The sequence below is a fragment of the Athene cunicularia genome, assembly GCF_003259725.1.
Source record: "Athene cunicularia isolate RWA chromosome 9 unlocalized genomic scaffold, athCun1 chr9_part1, whole genome shotgun sequence".
NCBI lineage: Eukaryota > Metazoa > Chordata > Aves > Strigiformes > Strigidae > Athene > Athene cunicularia.
The window spans coordinates 19,490,025-19,511,691 of record NW_020799110.1 but is presented as its reverse complement, the minus strand read 5'-3'; the positions used below and the strand labels follow the sequence as shown (position 1 = coordinate 19,511,691).

The 21,667-nt window shown below is 40.2% G+C and overlaps 1 protein-coding gene across 5 annotated transcripts; it reads left to right on the top strand.

The window, feature by feature from the left end:
- The first annotated feature begins 534 nt into the window (after nucleotides 1-534).
- LOC113483585 (guanylate cyclase soluble subunit beta-2-like) lies at nucleotides 535-21,625 on the top strand. 5 transcript variants are annotated; one of them, XR_003399056.1, is made up of 16 exons: nucleotides 535-610; nucleotides 1,449-1,543; nucleotides 1,737-1,897; nucleotides 2,293-2,392; nucleotides 3,547-3,764; nucleotides 3,852-3,957; nucleotides 5,579-5,682; nucleotides 7,239-7,455; nucleotides 11,393-11,713; nucleotides 12,470-12,618; nucleotides 14,843-14,989; nucleotides 15,273-15,427; nucleotides 16,945-17,159; nucleotides 17,245-17,364; nucleotides 18,115-19,590; nucleotides 20,458-21,625. XR_003399056.1 is itself a non-coding variant. In XM_026855246.1 (15 exons), exons 2-15 carry the CDS (start codon nucleotides 1,510-1,512, stop codon nucleotides 18,264-18,266), a joined length of 2,199 nt encoding a protein of 732 aa, XP_026711047.1. In that variant the 5' UTR covers nucleotides 535-610; nucleotides 1,449-1,509; the 3' UTR covers nucleotides 18,267-21,625. The 5 variants fall into 5 exon arrangements, 1 of the variants encoding a protein (XP_026711047.1); XR_003399053.1 differs by having other exon boundaries at nucleotides 19,770-21,625; XR_003399054.1 differs by having other exon boundaries at nucleotides 18,115-19,915; nucleotides 20,387-21,625.
- Nucleotides 21,626-21,667: the final 42 nt, after the last annotated feature.

Genomic DNA, 21,667 nt, shown 5'->3' with positions numbered 1-21,667 from the left:
TCCTGGCGGTCAGCGCTGGCCCGGGGGAGCCGCCGGCTGAGAGCCTGCGCCTGCCGCGGCAGGGGCGCGGTGCGAACCCGCCGTGCCTCGGGGGGCTTGGGCCACACCGTCCGTGGGCTGTTGCTGCTGTGACACTGCTACTTCTGGTTATTTTTTTGACTAGCCCCCCCCCCATCTCCAGTGTACGGTTTGGCAGTACTAACGCCAAAAATAACAGTGACGGCAAAGCCAGACCTACCTCGCGGGGCTGCAGCCGTGCGGGGCTGCGGCTCCAGGCATGGCCCAGCCGATCCCGACCCGCTGTCTCTGGGCCCTCATCTGCAAAACAGGGTTGGATGTGTTTGCTCTGTTTTGCTGAATGCTGAGGTAAAGGCTTTGCTGTTTACTGAACGGCATAACGGCTGTCAAACGTTATTACTTTCTCTTTTGCAATGCAAAATTGACAGTGGAATCCTACATACGAAAAAGGTGGCATGTTTGGGCTGCTTTTTGAAAATCAGTGTGCCTTTTCCATGTTCGTATATTTGTTTTTGCAGTACGGATTTATAAATACATGCCTGAAGTCTTTGGTTGTTGAAAAGTATGGTGAAGAAACATGGGAAAAATTAAGGTAACGTGTACCCAAGAAATGCACTGTATTGAAAGAAAATGCTCAGGAATTTAGCAGCAGAGGATTCTAATTTCTTACTGGCAGCTGATGTGCATCTCAATTATTCAAAGTAACTAGCAGAGCAAAACCAAGAGTTTCTTACCTTGTAACACTTCATACTCTGATACTAATTTGTCCCAATTAATCTGTTATGTCAGATAATTAAGGATGACATTTAGCTGTATAGACAGTTGTGAAATAGATTTGCTGGCTCACTGTGACAATATCGAGAAGTAATTACACTGAAAAGATGTCATCTTTGATATGAAGCCAGTTTAATTCCAGTACTTTAAGAAAAGCAGCTAAATGTATCACTTCTCTGGTTTTATCTTTACTTTATGAGCTATAGGCTATTTTCCAATGTATAAAGATACCAAAGTGATACCTGGATACATACATATAATAGCCTTTGAAGTCAGTATAAAACATATGCAAGTTTTTGGTCAAGTCTGTGGAGACCTGAGAGCTTGATATTGTGGCCACATTGAATGACAAGCCAGTAGACCAGAAGACAAACTAAGACTCCACTTGCTCTAGCTCCCCCCAGTATGATGCCCTAATCCTTGGAAGAGCTCGCCATGATACTGTAACGTGACATTGGAGAAGTGGACACCACCATTCAGCCATGTTAAAGCAACACTTAAACCATTAGGGGAAGTAGCGTGTTCCAGTATAATGCTTGAAGGAAGTTAAGGAGTGGGTTAACAGCAAACAGTGCTTACCGAATGCCAGCTGGGTCACTCAAGCATGTTTTATCTACAGCGCTGCTGAGACAAGAATATTGTCTTCTCTGTTGCAGACTGCAGGCCGGTGTCCAGGATTCTTTCCTCACTTTTGAGGTTTACAAAGATGAGATCACAATGCAGCTCCTCGACAAAGCCTGCAAAATATTAGGTATGTGTCACCATGCCTCAGAAATGAGCCATCCCAGATCAAGCCTGAGACTGCACCCAGGTTTTAGTCTCCTGAACTCTTTGCAATGCCTTCTCTATGTTGGAAATGTTTGCATTCACTCTTAATCAGCCTGACAGCATTTCAAGAACTTCTCAAGCTTTTCTTACTCATGGAGATATCTTTATTTTGCCAGGTGTTCCTGCTGACATGGTTCTGAGAGAGTTTGGAGGGTATTTCTTTGAGTTCTGTAAACGCTCAGGCTATGACCACATGCTGAGGACACTGGGTGGAAATCTCTACGAGTTTATAGAGAACCTGGATGCATTGCATAGCTACCTGTCCCTTTCTTACCAGGCAAGTTTGAGTAGTAATTACTGAGCAGGTATGGGTAGACTCTGCCAGAGTTCACAACACAGGCAGCAGCATCTCATAGGTGTGAGTGAATAATAGAAAAAGATGCTAGAACAGCCTCTCTTATGTTCTGAAACTGATTACTCCAAAACGTTAGGACAATTTTTTAAATAATTTGTTCTGAGTAGTCCGCAATATTAGATATTATTTAATACATTGTCTCTAATGCATAGTAGATTTTCCTTCACAGGTGAGCATATTTAATTTTCTGTTCTTCAGCTTATTCACATTATTGCTTATTTTATTAAGACATGGGATGCTCTTGTACAAGTGGAATTCACCAGTATTCTTTATCAGAAAAAGATATTGAGGCTTTGTTTTTGTTTGTTTCTCCTCAGGAGATGAATGCACCATCTTTTAGAGTAGAAAAGAATGAAGATGGGTCAATGCATTTACATTACTATTCAGACAGAAGAGGTCTGTGCCATATTGTGCCAGGTAATCAGATAAAATGCAGCATACAGATCTGCTGGTAATACAATATATACACAGAGTTATCATATATTTGGAGTTATACTTTGCTCAGATTTCAGAATCTTTTTGATTGATGACTGGCCATGGAATTGAAGTCTGGTAGAGTTTAGTCACCAGACATCTGACCTCAGTATTTCTGTACTGCCTGATCACTCCTAGTAGCTTCCATCAAGATTTATGATATGACAACCCCGACCATAAGTGTTCATTCCTGCTTTAGAACTCCTATATAATTCCCTTCCTGGAAGAAAAAAATAGAAGTTCATGGTATGTATTGTGTCTAACTGTTGATTAGTTCCCAGTGACTCGTGCTCCTTAAATTACAGTGAAGTAGAAATTATAGTTGATTCAAAGACATCCATCTATCCATCCATCCATCCATCCATCCATCCATCCATTGATAAATACTCCTGCAGCACATACAATCTGTAAAACCACTACTGAACCCTGCTCAAAACTGAATCTTTTACTGACATTTATAGGAATCTCCACAGTGGTACTTGTGCAAGGGTTAAACAGTTGTAAATCTGTAAGAGATGATCATATTCCTTTCTTTCATAGATGCTGCTGAATTTAGAAGTTTATCAAAACTTCCCCTTTATCAAAACTCATATTCCTATTGAAGTGCAAAACTATTTGGAATTTCAGAGCTTTTCATGTCATTGTCCAGTATTTCATCTAATAGCTAAGCAGAAATTGTGCATCTTCATGAAAGATATTTCCTTCCTTTCAAAAGAAAATATTCTGCAATGACTGAAATAGCTTGTTATAGCAGAATCTCTTTAGACCCCGTGCATTTTTTGTGTTAATGGGAATTCATATTATTGCTATGTATGACTATTTGGACACATTCCTCAGATAACCTGCTGAGCTGCTTCTAGTGAAAATAAGCATTTGTCATCAGACAAGACAAAAACCCCAGTAACTTTAAAGCTTATATCCTACGTGCATATTTTTATCACGGCAGTGGTAGTAGGAATGACACAGGTTGCTTTCTTCTTCCAGAGTCCTTTGGAAAAGTGATTTCTGAAACAATGAAATTCCACTGTGGGCCTTCTAAGAGAGAAGATGGAAAGGGTTTGTTCTTGGCAGTACTTTGACTTTTGTTTCCCCTTCAGGAATCATCGGTGCAGCAGCTCTGGATTTTTTTAACATTGAGATTTCAATGGAAATAATCAATCAAACAGAAGAAGAAGAACGAACTGGGAAAAAAGAACATATTGTTTTTCTTGTCACTCAAAACCCTGTATTTTCATACAAGGAAAGAAATGAATTTTCTTCCTCACAATATCTTGCTGACTCTGAAAAACAAATTGAGAACCAACTGAACAAAGAGGTATTTTAATATTCATTATCACTATATTATTAAAATACGATTAAAATAAAAACACCCTTGATTTTCCCTTTGGATTTATTTCAACAGGACTTTGAAAAAGCCAAGAATACAATTAGAGACAAAGGAAGTTCTGTTTGTCCTGTCAAAAAAAGTCACTGGAAAACAATAAGAGGAATAATTACATTAGGAAAAGGTGAGAGATCATTCAGAGGGAACTTGTCATTTCTGAGTCTCTTCAGTAAGAAAGTCAGTAAGCCTCCCTATCTCCACCCACCCATCCATTTTGAAGTTATCATTCATATTTCATCTGTGTCTTTTCAAAATGTTTATGGTTAAGTTTCTTTTGGTTAGATGTTGGTAATCAAAGAAAAATTGCAGATAATAAGCATGCTTAGTAATGACAGATACTTAAATGAAATACAACCTGTCACTTCTTCTGAAAAGTATTCTTCTATAAAATGTCATTGTGTGGTACATTTGTTTGTTACTTCCTTCTCATGACACCGGGTCTAAGATGATGAATTTAAAAGGGTGTTTTTTAACTTGGTAGCTGCTACTCCTTTCCAAAGGTATCAACAGTAGCAAATTCTGAAAGCCAGATTACACCCTCTGCTACCAAAAATCTACTGCTAATCTAGTAACCTCTGTTTATGCCTTCATAATTATATATGTTTATAAAATGGAAGGATTTTTTCAGTTAGGATCTTTTGATTTCCCAAGAGGAGTGAGAATCCAGCTCAGTATTGCCACGCTGTCTGGGTTCTGTCAGGAATGAAAAATTGAAACTGGTGTCATCAGGTGCAATGACACATGCATAACAAGAGCAGATACATTGAGTAAGAAATTAGTATATATTCAAACTAAAATTTTAGAGTAGCATTATTACTTAAAAAGAATAAAATAAATTTACAATGAATGCAAGAGTTATCAAGAACCAGACTTTGAAATTGAAAAACCCACACTGACTTCCCCTGAAGCAGTAAGACGTCTAAAAATTGGATCCTAAATTTGTAATTTTTTTCCACTAGTTTTCTAAGTGACTTGAGCATTTGTTAGCAAGCAGAATTTTACTAGAGTAACTGTCATAGGCATCTTCTGGAGGAAAGAGATCACTTGAAATAATCATCATTTTTATTACTGTGGGTTACTGGAGAATCCAAGTTTATACTGTAAAGATCAAAGGCTTTGGGTGCTTCAGTCAGATGAGCTCTTTTGACTATTTTACCGATTTTATTCATTTTACAAAAATATCTGTTTGCTAGCAAGAACAACCTGCTCTGTGGATTTGTAAGCATTTTGAAAAAAACTCAGGGTAAGTAAAATAGAAACCAAACAGCAATTTGGTCTTTGTGCTATGGACGAGCATTCTTTGTAGAGGAGACTGAAACCCAGATCATGCTGGGTTTTTTCTCTGCAAGTGTTCCTTAATAGCTAGCAAAATATATTAAATCAACTTCTGTGTAAATTTTTGTGTGTTATATTGCTATGACATCTGCGAATTCATAGAGCAGCAACATCTCTGGCTGTTCATCTATTCTTATTGTTTCCACATAATTTCATGCATCTAATGCTCTGTGCTTTTTGTGTGGTTAAGTTTTAAACTCTCAGCCAACTGAGATTAGTTGCTAATCAGCTGTGTATTTAACTGCAGAACATTTAGCACAGATGGATGCACAGTTCTGGACGCACACACTGTTTACTTTGTCTTCACTCATCATGATGCAGGGTCCTGTCTCACTGAGTTCTAAAAAGTAATGCTGACTGGGTTTATGAGGTGCAGCCTGATTAAAAACTACATATTTTTCTTGCCACAGGTAAGCTCCTGAGAGGATTTGATCCTGTTTATCCCAAGAGCCTCTGGATTGACACAAAAACATTTTGCAATGGACTCCCTTTTCATTTGGTTTTTGACAAAGAGGTAGGACAAGCACGTGGTAAGGGCCTTTAGTTTGCATAAACCGTATAGTAATTTTCTTCTGTTTTGACTATCATACAGTTCTGCATGTGCTCTGTATACAGTGCACACCCATTTGTAGGATTTCCAGAAGTGCAGAGTACAGAGGCATGTAATAAAAGTCACTCATAAAACTGAATCTGGATCATTTCAGATAGGAATCTCCTGTGGATTTATTGAGATTGCCGTGTCTGAAAGAGCTGCAGCTGTGCTGACAAAGTTTATTGCAGCAGTCTATCTGTTACCAAACACGGAACAGGATTTTCTGAAGTTTCTGGCCACCTTCCTTGTCCTTGCATGTGCCAGAGACATGACCCATCCTTTAAACTGGCTTTATACTTACAGCTACTCACCCTCTCTTCCCAGTTACTAATCTATACAAAGAATTTTGTAAGGCTTTGCTGGCAGCTGAGGCTTTACATGCTTCCTGAGTCTACTCCTGCATACTTCTGCTGGGAAAACCCAGCTACCTACTAAATCAGGCAGCATGCAACCCTATCTAGTAGGAACTGGACCCAAAAATCTCTTTATCTTCTGGGGGAGGATTGAGTCTCCTCTCTTGTGTACACAGTCTGCAGTGATGGAAGTGCCCTTCCCTTGGCAAGGACTGCCCTGTGGCTGGTTTCCAACTAGCCTGGGTTCCCACCAAGCTACAGTTCCTCTTGCTCCCAGTTCTGTGCAGAGAATATTAGCTTAAGACAGGAGCAAATAAAGGAGAAAATGAGGACAGCAGAAGAAAGCTGAATACAGCCACTCAGAGAACATGTTTTGACATCACAACGATAGAGACTCCAGAGCACAGAGTCTGCTATGTGCCACTGTCCACGTTAGTCGAAGTTCAGAGTTTTAAACCCTTTAAGACATCCAGTCTGCATAATTTGATAAAATTACTAGTGTGGAAAAAGGGCAGGTCCTTCACCCATTATTGGTGCTAGGTCAGAGCTTCAATAACTGATGACAAGCAGGGAAGGCAGGGTGGACATTTTTGTGGGAGTTAAGAGCTCATGTATGATCAGCAGGCTAAAAGAGAATGACTAAATAGATTATTACTGTGTAGTGCTTTACACAGCAATGGTTAAGAGAAGGTAACCCATGGTGTCTATTAGAAAATTAATATTTGCCAAGATGTTTTATGCCATAGTTATTTTCTTTTTGGAATGCAGGACATGCTCTGGTATCTCTAATGTTCTCTTGCAGCTACCTGTAAGGCTGTTTGTTAGGCCTACACAAATGCAAGTGAGGATAATAGCAGATAGTTCTGTTTTGTTTTGTTTTTAACAATTGATAGGGAAGAGCATTTGGGTAATAACATTCGTTTCTGGGGGCATTGTCTTGCTATGAAGGACACTCATTCAGAGCTTTGTGGTAATAACTAATAAGGTAGAAACTTTGCTCAGAAATAAGCCATGTAGTATAGCCAGGCTAAGTGTGTGTGCATGTATAAACTGTGATAGCTATAGCTTGGCCTGAACCCAAACAGGATATGAATGATAACACATTGTCCATATTTTCTTTTTAAGCTCAGAGTGAAGCAAGCTGGGGTGAGCATTCAGAAGATTGTACCTGGCCTTCAGACCATGGGCATCTGTTTGGATCACTATTTCAGTATTGTTCACCCAGAAGTACCCTTCAACATCTCTAGCATTCAGAAATTCATCAACAGCCAATTTGTTTTCCAGACTAGAAGAGAGATGATGCCAGAGTCATGGAAGCAACGGCCAATGCTAGAACTGAGAGGTACTTCACTGTTTTCAATAGCATAAGTGTTCATATTAAACCAGGAATTATGCTGGAGTTGAACTAATGCCTTCACATAAGTCCTATGAATGGCCTTGTCTTTGTGCAGTAAGGAGAGGATTAGATGGTTCTATTTTGAGAAACAGTACTTTAAGATGCTTGTAGACAAATTCTGCTATTACATCACCAATTTTGAAGGCTTTCAGTCAGAAATAACAACTGGGTTCCCATTTGAGAGGCTTAGAAAGACAGTGTTTTTCTAATGCTGCAAAGCCCCTCATCTTTGCAGATTTCCTGAGTAACAGGGGCAAGGCCAAGGGAGGATTAGATTGTTTTCTGAACCACCTTTAGTCTCAGTTATTCACAGGGTCACAGAATTTACCCAACTCCAGTTGAGTTTGGAAGGGAGCTCTGGAGATTGTCTAGTCCATCCCCGCTCAAAGCAGGGTCAACTACAGCATGTTACTCAGGACCATATCTCGCTGGGTTTTGATTATGTTCGAGGATGGAGACTTCATAACCCTCCCTGGGCAACCCATTCCAGCGTTTAACCACCCTTACAGTAAAAAGTCTTTTTTCTTATGTTTAAATGGAATTCATGCATTTCAGTTAGTGTCCGTTGTCTCTTGTCCTTTCTTTGGATACAACTGAGAAAAGTATTTATTCCCTTCTATCAGGTGTTTAAACATATTGATAAGCTCCCTGTGAGGTTTGTCTTCTCTAGGCTGAACAACCCCAACTCTCTCAGCTTCTCCTTACATGACAGCTGCTCCAAGCCTTTCCAGTCCCTCCATCCTTTACTTCTTGAAAATAGGAGTGATACTTACTTTCTTCCAGTCCTCAGAAATCTCCCACAGTCACAATGACTTTCAAAACTAATTGAGAGTGGCCTCGCGATGATGCTGGCCAGCTCCCTCAGCAGTCCTCAGTGCATCACAGCAGGTCTCATGGACTTCTGTATAGCCAATTTGTTTAAATGTTTACTAACCTGAACCTCCCGTGCTGATGGTAGATCTTCATCTCTCCAGACTTTCCCACTGGTCTCAGGGCCCTGAGATTCCTGAAGGGTGATTCTTATCAGCAAAGACCAAAGCAAAGAAGGCACTGGGTACCTTGAAATTTTCCATATCCTTTCTCAGCAGATCCCTTGCCCCATTCAGCAGCAGGCTCACATTTTCACTAGTCTTCCTTTTGCTGCTCATATACCTGTAGAAGCCCTTCTTGTTCCTCAACAGATGCACCTCCAAGCGGGTTTTGGCTTTTTCACCACTGTCTCTTCCTATGTTTGCTTGACCTACTGCACATTGGGATAGACCATTCCTGAACTTGGAAGAGGAGATCTTTGGAAATCAACCAGCTCTTCTGGACTCTTCTTCTTTCCAAGACTGTATCCCATGAGATTCTTCCAAGCAGGTCCCTGAATGGGACAAAGTCCAGTCTCCCAAAGTCCAAGCTTGGAATCTTGCTCACTCTTGTTTGCTCCTCTCAGGTTCCTGCACTCCACCATCACAGAGTCATGGCAGCCAAGGCTGCACCCAGCTTTCACATCCATAGTTCTTCACTGTTTGTAAATACCAGGTCTAGCAGGGCACCTCCCTTCATCAGCTTACTGGTCACTTGTGTCAGGAAGCTCACCTGTGTCAGTGCCTCACTGCACTCCAGAAACCTCCTGAATTGCTTGTGCCTTGCTGTGTGGTCTGTCCAGCAGATATCAAAGTAGATAAAGTCCACCACGAGGCTTCCTCCACTTGTTTAAAGAATGTCTCATCTACTTTTCCTTTCTGAGCAGTGCATCTCTAGCAGATACCCATCACAACATCACCCACACTGATCTGCCCTCTAATCCTTATTTAGAAGCTCTCAGCTGGCTCATCATCCAGCCCTAAGCAGAGCTCCATGCATTTCCCTTGTTCTCATATAAAAGGCAGCTCCCCCTCCTTGCCTGCCTGTCCTTTCTAAAGACTCTGTGTTCATCCTTTGCAGTACTCCAGGTCAGTACCCACCAAGCCTTTATGATCCCAATGGTGTGGTAACCCTGAAACTGAACACAGACCTCTAGTTCCTCCTGGTTTTTCCACATGCTGGGCACATTTGTTTACAGACACCTCAGAGAGCTGCCCAGCCATACCCCTTTCCCAGAAAAAGTATGATAATGCTGCCCTGTGTATTTTTCTTTGCAGAGGTTAGAACTAAATACATAATATAAGGCATTACAGGGGTGATCCCTGCAACATGGTTGTATTGTCACTCTTGGTTTTGGTTGGGATTCAATGCCAGGTGCCCTGTGAATCTCCCCAACCCTCAGCTGTGGCCTTCTACTTCACTGGGGACCTGTTCCAGCCCTCAGAACCAGCTTCTGCTCATGGAGCCACCAGGCTCAGCGTGGAGATACACTGAGCTGTGTAAAATTAACTGTCCAGGTCTCACCTCCCCATAGCTCTACACATCAGCCTATGCACACAACACAGAATCGTTTTGCACTGCTAAGAATTTTCTTTGCTAAAGAAATTACTACTCTATACATGGAACAACATTTTAAGCCCAGCCACCCAGCGCGGGCTATGCCAGTTCACAGGATTGCATCTCTGGCACGTACAGACAATGAAAGGCAGGGTGAGCATTCCCACAGCAATACACTGCGAGCATCTCTCCTGCCAGTGTACGGCAGCTGTCTGCTGGGCGAGAGGTGGGAAGGGGCAGAGGAGAAGGAGAAGCTTAGAGACAGAGTCCTGAGAACACTGCTACAGCTGGGGGAAAGAAATGGCTTCCCCTGCGCCTCCATGCATTTTGATTCCTAAAATGTGAATACATGATTCATTCTTAATTTATGCATTTGAGGGGAGTTATTTGCTACTGGCTGGGTTTCAAATGTGGATAAAAATAGATTAGTTAGCTGTGCTTTCATTTTTTGTAGCCACATTTTCAGATTCTGACTTCTGTCTTCACCCCCCCAAATGTTGCATAAGAGTTTACCAGTTAAAATTATTTTAGCAAAAAAGATATCTTATTTGCTTTATTTTTATTGAGAGGAATAAGTATGGAATAGTTCTGCTTTGTGTAATTAACTATAATGACATTCAGTTTAAGTATTCTGTGGCCTCAATTTTGCTTCTCTGAACTATATAATATGACCTAATTTTACCTTCTCTCCTTTCACCTTTACATAATGAGTGTCAAATCTGGTATTCCTGGGATTCAGAAAAAATTAAGAGTTTAGGGAGACCTTGAAAAAAGTGTTATTACCCAAACAAGGAACTTCTAACTAGTCACAGGTGCAATTTTGCTTCCTCTTATGCTGTCATATAATATCTCTGATTTTCTAATCCTGTTAGTTTTCAAGCTGTTCATCCACTTGCTCTGGGGTTGGGGTAAGAGAGAGAGAAAGAAAAGGAATTCCTAAATTGCTGTTCAGAAACCAAGTACCTGATTATTTGGGTGATCATAGTGACTGAAAGCTCCAGCTTCCAGAAAGGAAGGTTCTGTTGACTTTGCTGGGGCCACATATTGCCCACTGTGAAATAAAACTTTAAATGTTTCACTTAATCATTTTGAGCCTCAGTTGCTGTGTACATGACGCTGACTGACTGGTTTCAGGAAAAGATTGAGAACTAGCAGCAGAGGAGAGGAGAGATAATTGTGAGCACGGGGGTTCCTCAGGAAGAGGAGGGACCTGAAGCATGGTTAGGCTCCTCATAGCAGTTGCAGTGCGTGAGTGACTGCTTTATGAGTCCTGACATTTCTTTATTTGCCTAGTGTACCTCCTCCAACCAAGTCCACCTGTAATTCCAGGAAACAGAGTGATTCCTGTCATGACCCAGACCCAGACAAAAAAACCACTGTCCTTAGAACTCATCCCCTAAAATTAACATCAGTAATATTGAACATCACGTGAAAGTCCAAGCTGCTGAAAACTCTTACCGCCACTTGTTTCAAACAGGCCAGATGATCTGGATGGAGTCCCTGCAGTGCATGCTCTATCTCTGCTCACCTTTGCTTCGCACTTTGCATGAACTGGAGGAGCGACAGATGCATATTGCAGACATTGCACCTCATGACGTGACCAGGGATTTGATTCTTCTCAATCAGCAGCGACTGGCAGAGATGGAGCTCTCTAACCAGCTGGAGAGGAAGAAGGAAGAACTGCGGATACTGTCGAAGCACCTGGAGGAAGAGAAGAAAAAGACTGAAGCTCTGCTCTATGCCATGCTTCCTCAGCATGTGGCCAACCAGCTGAAAGAGGGGAAGCGAGTTGAGGCAGGTGAATGAACAGGATGCATTTGTGATTCCTGCACCAGGTGATCGTGATAGAGAGACTGGGGTGCTGGCCCAGCCTCATTGCCATTATTGGGGAGTACATTCTGTACTTGGTGACATTCAGTGGTAGGAGGAGGACCACAGACCCTTAATCTCGCTGATAATAAAGATTTGACTGTTCTTTCAAACAAAATTTTGGAAGCTGTTTGCCAAAATTGTTCCTTAGGAGGTGAAAGGTGGTAGCAGCTGCCCATTCAGGGAACAAAATCCAGTGTTTCAACAGTAAACTGAGCTTTCATTTTTAACCTGAGTATACAAGGAAATGAGAGTCCAAAAATTAAAGGAATAAAGAAATTAGTATTTCCTAGAAAATTCTCTTAGTTCCTATATGCTATGTAAACCTAGAATCATCATTATTCCTATTGTTGCTAAGGATAGTAAGTTAGAATATGCTTAAATTCGCTTTAGTAAGCACATATATGAAGTTAGGGGTAAGGAGCTAAGTCTATCCTGAATATGGATGGACAAAGGGATGTATTTGAATATCTGGATTGTTTGAGATGTGCAATGATTCTTATATTCAATATACTCTTATACTGACATCGCTCTTTCGTATCAGCACCCATATATGAGTGCTACAACTGATAGGTCGTATGTCCTAAAAGAATGATGAGAAGGTAATCTTTGCAAACAGGTCTCAAACAGATGTTGTGATTGTCCAGCCATTACATGTATTTATTACTGGTCTTTCTGCTCACAGGAGAGTTCAAGGAGTGCACTATATTGTTCAGCGATGTTGTGACCTTTACCAACATTTGTGCCCAGTGTGAGCCTATTCAGATAGTTCTCATGTTAAATTCAATGTACCTGCTGTTTGACAGACTGACCACGGTGCATGATGTGTACAAGGTATGTACTGATCGATAAAGGCTGTAGAAATAGTCTGGAAAAAAAAATTGTTCCTGTTTTGTTTTTTTTGTTTTTAAATGCATTTAAATCATCTTCTCCCCAGCATGATTTTTGATAAACCGTAAATTATTGTATAGTTGTAGTGGCCACACAGAGAAACTAAAAAACATGCAGAGGTGTAATTAAATATGTTTAAATTTTTTGAAGAGGAATCTAATGTCTATCATGGGCTATGGTCTCTTTCCACAACACTAACACTAGCATACATCTCTGTCTCTCTCCTCTCTCAAATTCCTACCAAACATGACAGGATATCTGAGTTTATGGACCAATTTGAACCATTTTGCTAGTTCTTTTATTCCAACCTGCTGTAGGTAGGTCACTATGTCATTAAGTGTCTCCTTTGGTGGGAAATAACATTATAAACAATACCTAGACTTTGTTTTGCTTCATGGAGATCTTAGGCAATGGTATAGATCTTCTGCTGACCCCAAAGAACATTGATTAGAACTATGTATGTGTTGTCTCCAAACCATGCTGAAAGGATCAGAGCCCGGGTTGACATATAATAATAGCGTTATTAACATCTCCAGTGCTACCCAAAATTGACAAGCTGAAGAGCAAGTCCAAAGTTTCTGTCTGTTCCCCGCACATTAAATATTTAGGAAGGCAGAAATAGTAAAGGGTGAAATCTAAATCTCATTCATTCCTTGCTCAAGCAAGGCATGCAGTTCATCCTGCAATAAATTGTACTGGGAAATCAGAAGCGTTTCTGCTTTGGCAAGGAAACTGTATTCAATAATTGAAACATCCAGGATATGGACCACAGATTTTAGAATAAATTAGCATCATATTCTATCTAAATCATCCATCATGAGTAAATTATCTGTCACTATAATAATCTCCTTTTGATGCCTGTATATAACTCCTATTAATATTGAAGGTTACTAGGTGGGCTACAGAGAGGGCGAATGAGATTACTATTTCAGGGAATTGAGAAAGAAATGAAATATCGAAATCGATCAAAGAAACTCAGCCCAAGCTTATAAACATCTGAAGTTATGAATAAATCTTGTTAAATTAGATCTCCTACTATGGCTGAAAAATAATTAGGGTATCTATTTGCATTAGTAGCTTTTTACAGTTGTTTTTAATTTGTTACAGAGAATTACTGTCATTACTGTGGGGTAGGCTGTCTGATAGAAGGCATGTACAGGAACACAGTTTACAAGACTAATGTGCTGAACAGTTTTAAGTCATTATGTTAATGAACAAAACCAAAAAATTATGTTCCTGCTCTCCTATTGGTGTTCATTTTTAAGAAATCCAGTTAATCTAATTTAAACTGATCTCTTATTTACTGATGGTAAATGTAACAATGAAGTCTCATAAGAGCAGTTTAGAAAATTTCCTTACCATGAATTTTAAACATTTCCTTACAGTGAATTTTAAACATTTGATAATTCTGTTTCAAACAGGCTATTTCACTCCCAGTGAAATCTCTGGTACAGGAACAAATCGCAGAGTATTTCTCAGGTGCCTTATCATGCACTTCAAGGAGACTGGATGCTTGAAGGAGGATGAACCCTTCAGCACTTCTCTCACAGGCTGCAACATACTGTGGGAAAACAGCTGGTTGTAAGGAGGGATGCTCCCAAACTGCTTAGTTCATGCTTTGCATTCTCTGGCATCCTGAAGATTGCAGGTTTCTTAATTTCATGTGAACCCCTTAATAATAATCACCAGTGAATAGACTCCCTTGCTTTATTGTGACTTTTTAAAAAGAAATCTCTTTTAAAAAAGGAATACACTTTTAATACCAATTGTGAATTAGATCTAATTAATAGCATTCAGCTATCAGATAGTCTCCTGGCTCAGGAGTCTGTGCCTGGGGATAACTCTTTGCATATAGGTCTGACCTGGGTAAGAGGAAAGCAAGAAGTCTGACACTTATACAGCATCCCTTATGCCTTAGGGACTCTCACACTAATATCTAAAATGGGTCAAGTAAGCAGGGACAGAATACGCCGAAATTTTTAGTATGGAGTCAAGGAAAGGATTGGCATCTCAAGGAAGCTCACATGTGCTAGCTTCTTTAGTGATTGGAATCATCTTTTAGAAGAAGGGGGGAGTTTGTGTAGGTAAGAAGAGCCCCAAACAGCAAAGCACTAACCTGAGCAAGATCTATATGGCATGCTGATATGCTTGTCCCTCTCAATTAAAGGTGGAGACAATTGGAGATGCCTATATGGTAGTAGGTGGGGTCCCTGTGCCTGTACCCACTCATGCTGAGCGAGTTGCTAACTTTGCCTTGGGGATGATAATAGCAGCTAAAGGAGTACAGAACCCAGTTTCTGGAAATCCTATCCAAGTAAGTTGTTAACGCAAAGATGCATGTCCGTCTGTCTGCTGCTTGGGTTGGGCTTCTGGTTAATGTATTGCAGCAGGACATCATAGGAATTCCTCTGACTCCTCTGTGACTTTGGGCAAGGCCCAAATGGGTATATTTTTCATGAAGAGCCTCTCCCTGCGGATATTTGATATTTTACTAGTGTCCAGTGTTGTGTTAGGATGTTTTAGGTGGCTGCATAGCATTAAGAAAGATGTTAAATAACAAGTGACATTTTTGGGGGGTGTTTTATGTCTTTGTAAAGATTAGAGTTGGGATCCATACAGGTCCTGTCTTGGCTGGAGTTGTTGGAGAAAAGATGCCTCGTTATTGCTTGTTTGGAGACACAGTGAATATAGCTTCCCGGATGGAGAGTCACGGTGTCCCGAGTAAAATTCATCTAAGTTCCAGTGCCTATCAGTGAGTAACTATGATGGAAACTTTACCTGTTAAAAGCCATACCAAAACCCACTGCCTTGACAGCTGTAGCTTTCAGTGTAGATGGTGCTGTCTTTAGTCACTTATTTATACAGCTTACTTAAAAGAAAAAATCACTGCTTGCAAAGAGTTTTGTGGGTTCTGTTTATTTCAAATGCACTTGTATATGGAGACAGAGGTTTGAGAGTCTCAATCCTAGAGAGAAAAATATGGGAAAAAAAATTTGTGATAGCTTATTTGCAAGTACCAACAGAGTGATGCGGATGCCAGAAAGACGGTCAGAATATTTAATTTGACATCCTGCGTTACAAAACCTTTAAAATCTCTGAATGAGCACAATCTGTGGCATAACAATTTTATTTGCACTTACTAAGGATAAACCACTATCCTATTAATGCAGTAATTTACTTTTCTAAAACTCATGTCACTAAAAATTAAATACTACATTTTCAAGAATTTTATGTACACATAAAATACGTATGTGAGAGGTGGAAGTGAAGACAAGCTACAAAGGAGGAATACAAAACCATTGTCTGGGTACATAGCAATGAGATTAGGAAAGCCAGAGCTCAACTAGCGTTGAAATGGGCAAGGAATGTTCAAAGGCAGTAAGAGGAGATTGTGCTGTGTTAGCAGAAAAGTATAAATGGAAATGTGGACCTGCTGTGGCAGATGATTTCGTGACAGTGCCCTGAATATAGGCTGAGTTACTCAAGGCCTCCCTTGCCTCAGTTTTCACTGATGAGGTCTTCAAGGTCCCTGAACCTAGAGTCAGAGTTCAAAGAGTAGGTGAATTACCAGCATTGGAAGAGGATCAGATCAGGGGTCTTTTGAGGAATTTCAATCTGTAGAAGTGTATGGGAGCAGATGGGATGTCTCCAAAAGTAATGAGAGAGCTGGGTGATGATGGCATTACAGTGTTGCTGACTGTCCTCTTTGGAAGGTCATGAAGATCAGCACTGTAGCTACTGAAGAAAGCCAGGTGTTACACCTATATTGAAAAATGGCAAGGAGGATAGGCTGGGGAACCATAGGCTGGTCAGCCTCATGTCAGTCCCAGTGAAAATCAAGTCCTCTTGGAAGCCAATTTTTGACACATGAAGAAGGCAATTGGGAATAGCCAGTCTGGATTTACCAGGAGTAAATCATGCTTGACAAACCCGATTGCTGCCTTTGATGAAATGACTGGAGATAGTTCTGTCTAACTGATATTGGCTGCCTCAGTTGTTAAATTTCTATTTGCTGGTCGATAAGAACCCTCCACCATGCTGAAGTATTTGACTATGTGATTCATTGATTTTTGATCAGACTGTATGTGTAAAACTATAAAAGCACAGCAGGCTTGAATAAACATTTGAAACAAGATGTTCACAGATCAATACTGTTTTTCCTGGACTGTTGTGATTTGATTACTTAGATTACAATAGCTCTTCTAAAACATCAGTGTGATTTTTGCTAATCTTGAATTTTCATGTGTCATTTTGCTTCTGATATTTTAGATGCCTAAAATACAAGAATTTTGAGATGACCGAAAGAGGAGAAATAGAAGTAAAAGGCAAAGGGAAAATGCACACATACTTCCTCATTAGAAATAAAACTGCAAGTGAGAATGAGATTATGGGAAGGCCAATGAAAGACTCAGATTCTGGCCATGAATCTGTTCAGTCCTTTCATGATGGCAGGACTGAAACAATACCAAGTTGTCATCAGCCAGGTAGCGTCAACTCAACATATCTTTCCCTCCTTGAACAAATGAATGTTAACACAACTCAATTAAATATCCTTTTCTGTTCTTTCAGTTACTCAGATTCAGCCAGAGAAGGACCAGACCCCAGCCATTGCAATGAAGTATATTGATGGTCCCACAGATGCACAAAACAGCCTCAGAAGAAATCAAGCAAAAATTGCAGATTTAACAGGTAGTCATTTAGTTGCCATCTAGCAACCTAGAACTATGAAACAACTGAGGCTTAATCTTGCAGATTTGTTATATTCCTCTTCTGAATAACCACTGTTTTATTCAAGCCAGAAATTCATTCCAACATGTCCATGTTCGTGAGACTAACCATTCTGCACACTGTTTAGGGCCAAACAAATTCACCTTCAGAGCAATCCAAGGTGTTAACTGTGCATTAGGGAGAAATAGGCTGAGATAGCTGTCAAACCTCAGAGTCTTTCTGGCAGTCCAAACGGAACAGATAAGTATTAGACAGCTCTTCACATGGACAGACCCAATTATTCATGTACACATCTTTTCTAGAAAAAGCTGTTATTATTTGTAGTTATGGGGAAGCCCTTATCGACTCAAACCTGAGAAAGAGAAACCTCACTGTCTATGCAGCCTGGCAGTCCTCAAGCCAGTCTCCTGCAGGAGTCAGAAGGTTTTCTTGCCATGCTCATGTTCTGTGATCAAAGTTCATTCTCCCTTGAAGTAGCTGATATTGAAAGAGAAATAATGGATTTGATGAAATAAGTCTAATCTAGTGCAGCAAGTCTTGTAATTCTATTTGTATGGTTTGTAAATATGTTGTCACTGATTACTAGGAAATAATTTACTCCCTTCCCTCCCACCTGCTTAGACATGATATTTAATCTGGTATATGGTGTGCTGACAAACAGAAACCTCTACAGTCATTAAAAACTCACACTGAAGGAGTGTTTCCTTTCAGGCAAAACTTATGACTTCAAAAGCGATAGGAGTCTCCATGGCAACCAGCATGCAGATGATGGTCGTCATCCTCTAAACCAGGAAAGAGTCAAACCTGCTACTGGAGAGCCACAGATTAGAAACATTCGCTCTAATTTTTGCACTTTACTCTAAGTTTTTTACTTTTTACATTAAACAGAGCAATTTTATTGTGATTTATTGCATTTTGCTGTTGTGGGACTGATTTTGTATATCAAGTATGGCATGAGTTTGTAAAAAAAAAAACCTAAGAAAAAAAAAAAAAGACATTTCATCAATTTTCAGCAAAAACAGTGGAGGATATTTTTTTTAATTAATCTACACGTGCCATATAATAATCCCGCTGGAGAAGGAAACCACTGCAAGATGCTTTGAAGATGTATTTTTCAGCCTCTGCCATGTCTTTGAATATCTCTATGTAAAAATCACTTCAGTATCTCATGCAGCAATTGAGAAAGAGGTGACTCATCCAGCTAGAAATATTCCTACTCAAATGAGCACTTGCCATAAAAGAAACATTCCCTGAAGTGACCATATGTCTTGACTTCAGCACAACCAAGAACTTCCCCATGTAAGCTTAGCAGAGTTCGATCTACATTTAATTGTGATGACAGTTTAATCTCTTAACAAGTCTTTTGTTGGGTAAAGGCAATATGCAGTAGAAGTACAGACTAGATCTAATACAACCTGTACTTTTCCATCCTGAAGAGAAAATATTGTGTACTTCATAGCACCCAACAGTAAAAAAAAAAAAATCATGCGACCTCTGAACCAGCTGTCTGTGCTGTACTTAGATGATTGTAGGACAAGCATATAGTGCAGTTACATTGCATTGAATTCATCACAACACTGAAGGACTGTTCAAGGCCTATGAACTCTCTGAGACCTTCAAACAAGTTGCAGGTTTATTTCTCATTTTCTCACTCCAACTAAACAAAAATAAAGTTTCAAGGCTACAGAGGGAGCCTGTCAATGCTGAATTAATGTTGTTAATGTCATTGAAAATAACACTGTTAAAGATCAGCATCACTTAGCTGTTGTCAGAGGCATCTCAGCTGAATTAGTTCCCTGTTGCTACATTCTTAGATTATGCCTGATCAGTAATGGCAGAGAAAAATTGAAGTTCATCTGTTAGGGATTTAAGATACAGGAGCAAAAATACAATAGATAAAAAGGTTGTGGACAATTCAGTACATCATAAATTGTGCTCTCCTATAAACGGAGCTTCGAGTAGGTGGAATGTGCTTGTGCTGGGTGACTTTGACAGGAGGTGCACCCTGCACACCAATTTATTACCTTTGGGTGTGGATTCATTGTCTAAGGATGCAACCATTTGAACTTTGAGGAAGAACTCACTGGAGAAGATGGTAATGTTACTCATCTGTTACAGTCTGGAGCATCACATTTCCACCTCAGTGTCTGCGGTGAGAGTGAGGCACTTTAAACGCCAGACAGAGAGGTAAGACTGATGAAAGGCATCTCCTCTCTATAGTATAACAGTATGAAGTTTCACCTGGTTAGATTTTATTTTCAAATCTCCGAGATGATGCCTCCCGTGCTCTACAGTTCTATGTAGCAAGTGCAGACCAGTAGAAGAGAACATATAGAGCAAAACCACCAATGCTGTTCACTCTACAGGTATTTCAGAGGGCTTGCTCGTGTGATCCCATGCACTGAATACCTGTTAGCTTTTGGAGCACCTTATAAACACATCCCCTGACTTAGTTTCATCCAGAAGAGATCCATTTGTGTGCTTTGAGACCTCTCTACAATGTGAAACAAAGGTAAGTGGGTTTGACCAGGAAATTAACTCAGGAGGGTACTCCCAACTTCAGACTTCCCGTCTGAAATGTTGATGTAGACACACCCTTTGGCATTAGCACTTTCCAGGGTACAGCTGCGCAGTGCCATTGTGGGAGAGTGCAGTTTTACGAATGCAGGACTTATCCATTTATTTATTTATTTTGCTATCTGGGCATTGTTCAATATTTTGGCGAGGGTGAGATCTACTGTAGGTGAAGATGCATCTAAGGATTATTGTTGTTAAGTTGGGTATCAAGATTTTAAACATTTGACTGTGTCCTACCCTCAGACATGCAACGTCTAAATTTCACTTTCACTCTTAGTAACTCCTCCCCACTGGTCCAGTGCTCATGGCTTTGTGTTTCTGTATTATGACCATAGCTTTAAAAAGACTTTCATAAAGAAAGGTAATACGCAATTTCTTTCTCACTTACAGCAATGTAAATGTGAAGTAACAGTTAAATTGGCACTATTCACTGATGTAGGTCGAGAACCAACTCTGATAAAACTTTTTTGTCTCCAGCCTAGCGATACATTTCCCTACTCTTGGCTAGTTTTACTGGTGGAATTGAGAACATGTCATGTAACAAATGGCAGTGGTGGACTCTGTCTTCATTGGCATTTGCTGTGAAGATATATAAGCCATTTAGCCCCAAGTGTGACACAGGAGTATATGTGTCTCAGTGATCAGTGCCAGTGCAGGAGGTAACCTCTTGCTGTCTCAGCTGCTCTTGAAGTCCTGCACCTGTGCGGCTGAAGACCACTGACCACTTCTCTGAAAGGAAGAGTTTCCAACTGGAAATTGTCCAACAAGCCTGGCCATCAGTGAATAGAGTTTAGTATATATTCCAGGGTTTACTATAGATATATTCCAGAGTGTTATTAGGTAGAAGCCCAGAGCTCCTCTGAACTTGTATGGATCCTCATGGGAAGAAGAAAGGAAAGGACTGTGGCTTAATTGCTGCCTGCAGCTCTCTGTCCAAATTTTAACACTCGCTTTGCTTATACCTGCCCTTTCTGCACTGAACAATCTATGAATGTTTAATAATGGAATGTTTTAATTGGCAGTAAGTGCTCAATGGTAAGTCACTTCATGCTGTACTGTGGTAAAACTGAAGTGCTTAGTGGTTTCTCTGTGACCTCTGTTACAATCTGGTTCTCTTGGAGATGCAGAGCTAGATCAAATCTGCACAACTGCTTTTAAATATTAATGTGCCTGTGCATCATCATGTGTTCTTGAATCTGTGGGCACTGCTAAAGGCTGCAAAAACATAATTCAAAAATAAATATTTCCATTAATATACTGACTTCTATTTATCAATGACTACTTTGTTTCCTTTCCCTCTTTTCACTTTCACTTTTTCTGTTCTTTTTCCCTGTAAATATACAGAAGTTTTAAGACCGTTATATCTCTAATAAATGTCTGGTGAGTTCAATTTCTTGACCATACACAAAGGTATATGTATTTGTGTGACATCAAAATGATCAGTCCACTACAATTGACACTGGCATAGTCTTACTGTCAGTGATATATCTACATTGAATTGACACAAAACGGGTGGGAGAAGAGAATTCCCACTGCTGCTTCATGGAAGCTGAGGCTTAGAAAACTTAACAGGTGAGACTTCTGAAATCTATCTAAAGCACATGGATTCCTAAATCCCATTAAATCTGGTGTTCAAACATGAATTGCCAAAAGCTTGGGTACCTTAAAGGTCTAGGGGCCAGATTTG

Excerpts from the sequence above, each read along its gene's own strand:
- LOC113483585 (XM_026855246.1), top strand. The coding sequence starts at position 1,510 with ATGCAGCTCCTCGACAAAGCCTGCAAAATATTAG. Across the intron at positions 2,393-3,546 it reads TCTGTGCCATATTGTGCCAG|GAATCATCGGTGCAGCAGCT; the intron begins GTAATCAGATAA and ends TTTCCCCTTCAG. Across the intron at positions 14,990-15,272 it reads TTTCTGGAAATCCTATCCAA|ATTAGAGTTGGGATCCATAC; the intron begins GTAAGTTGTTAA and ends GTCTTTGTAAAG.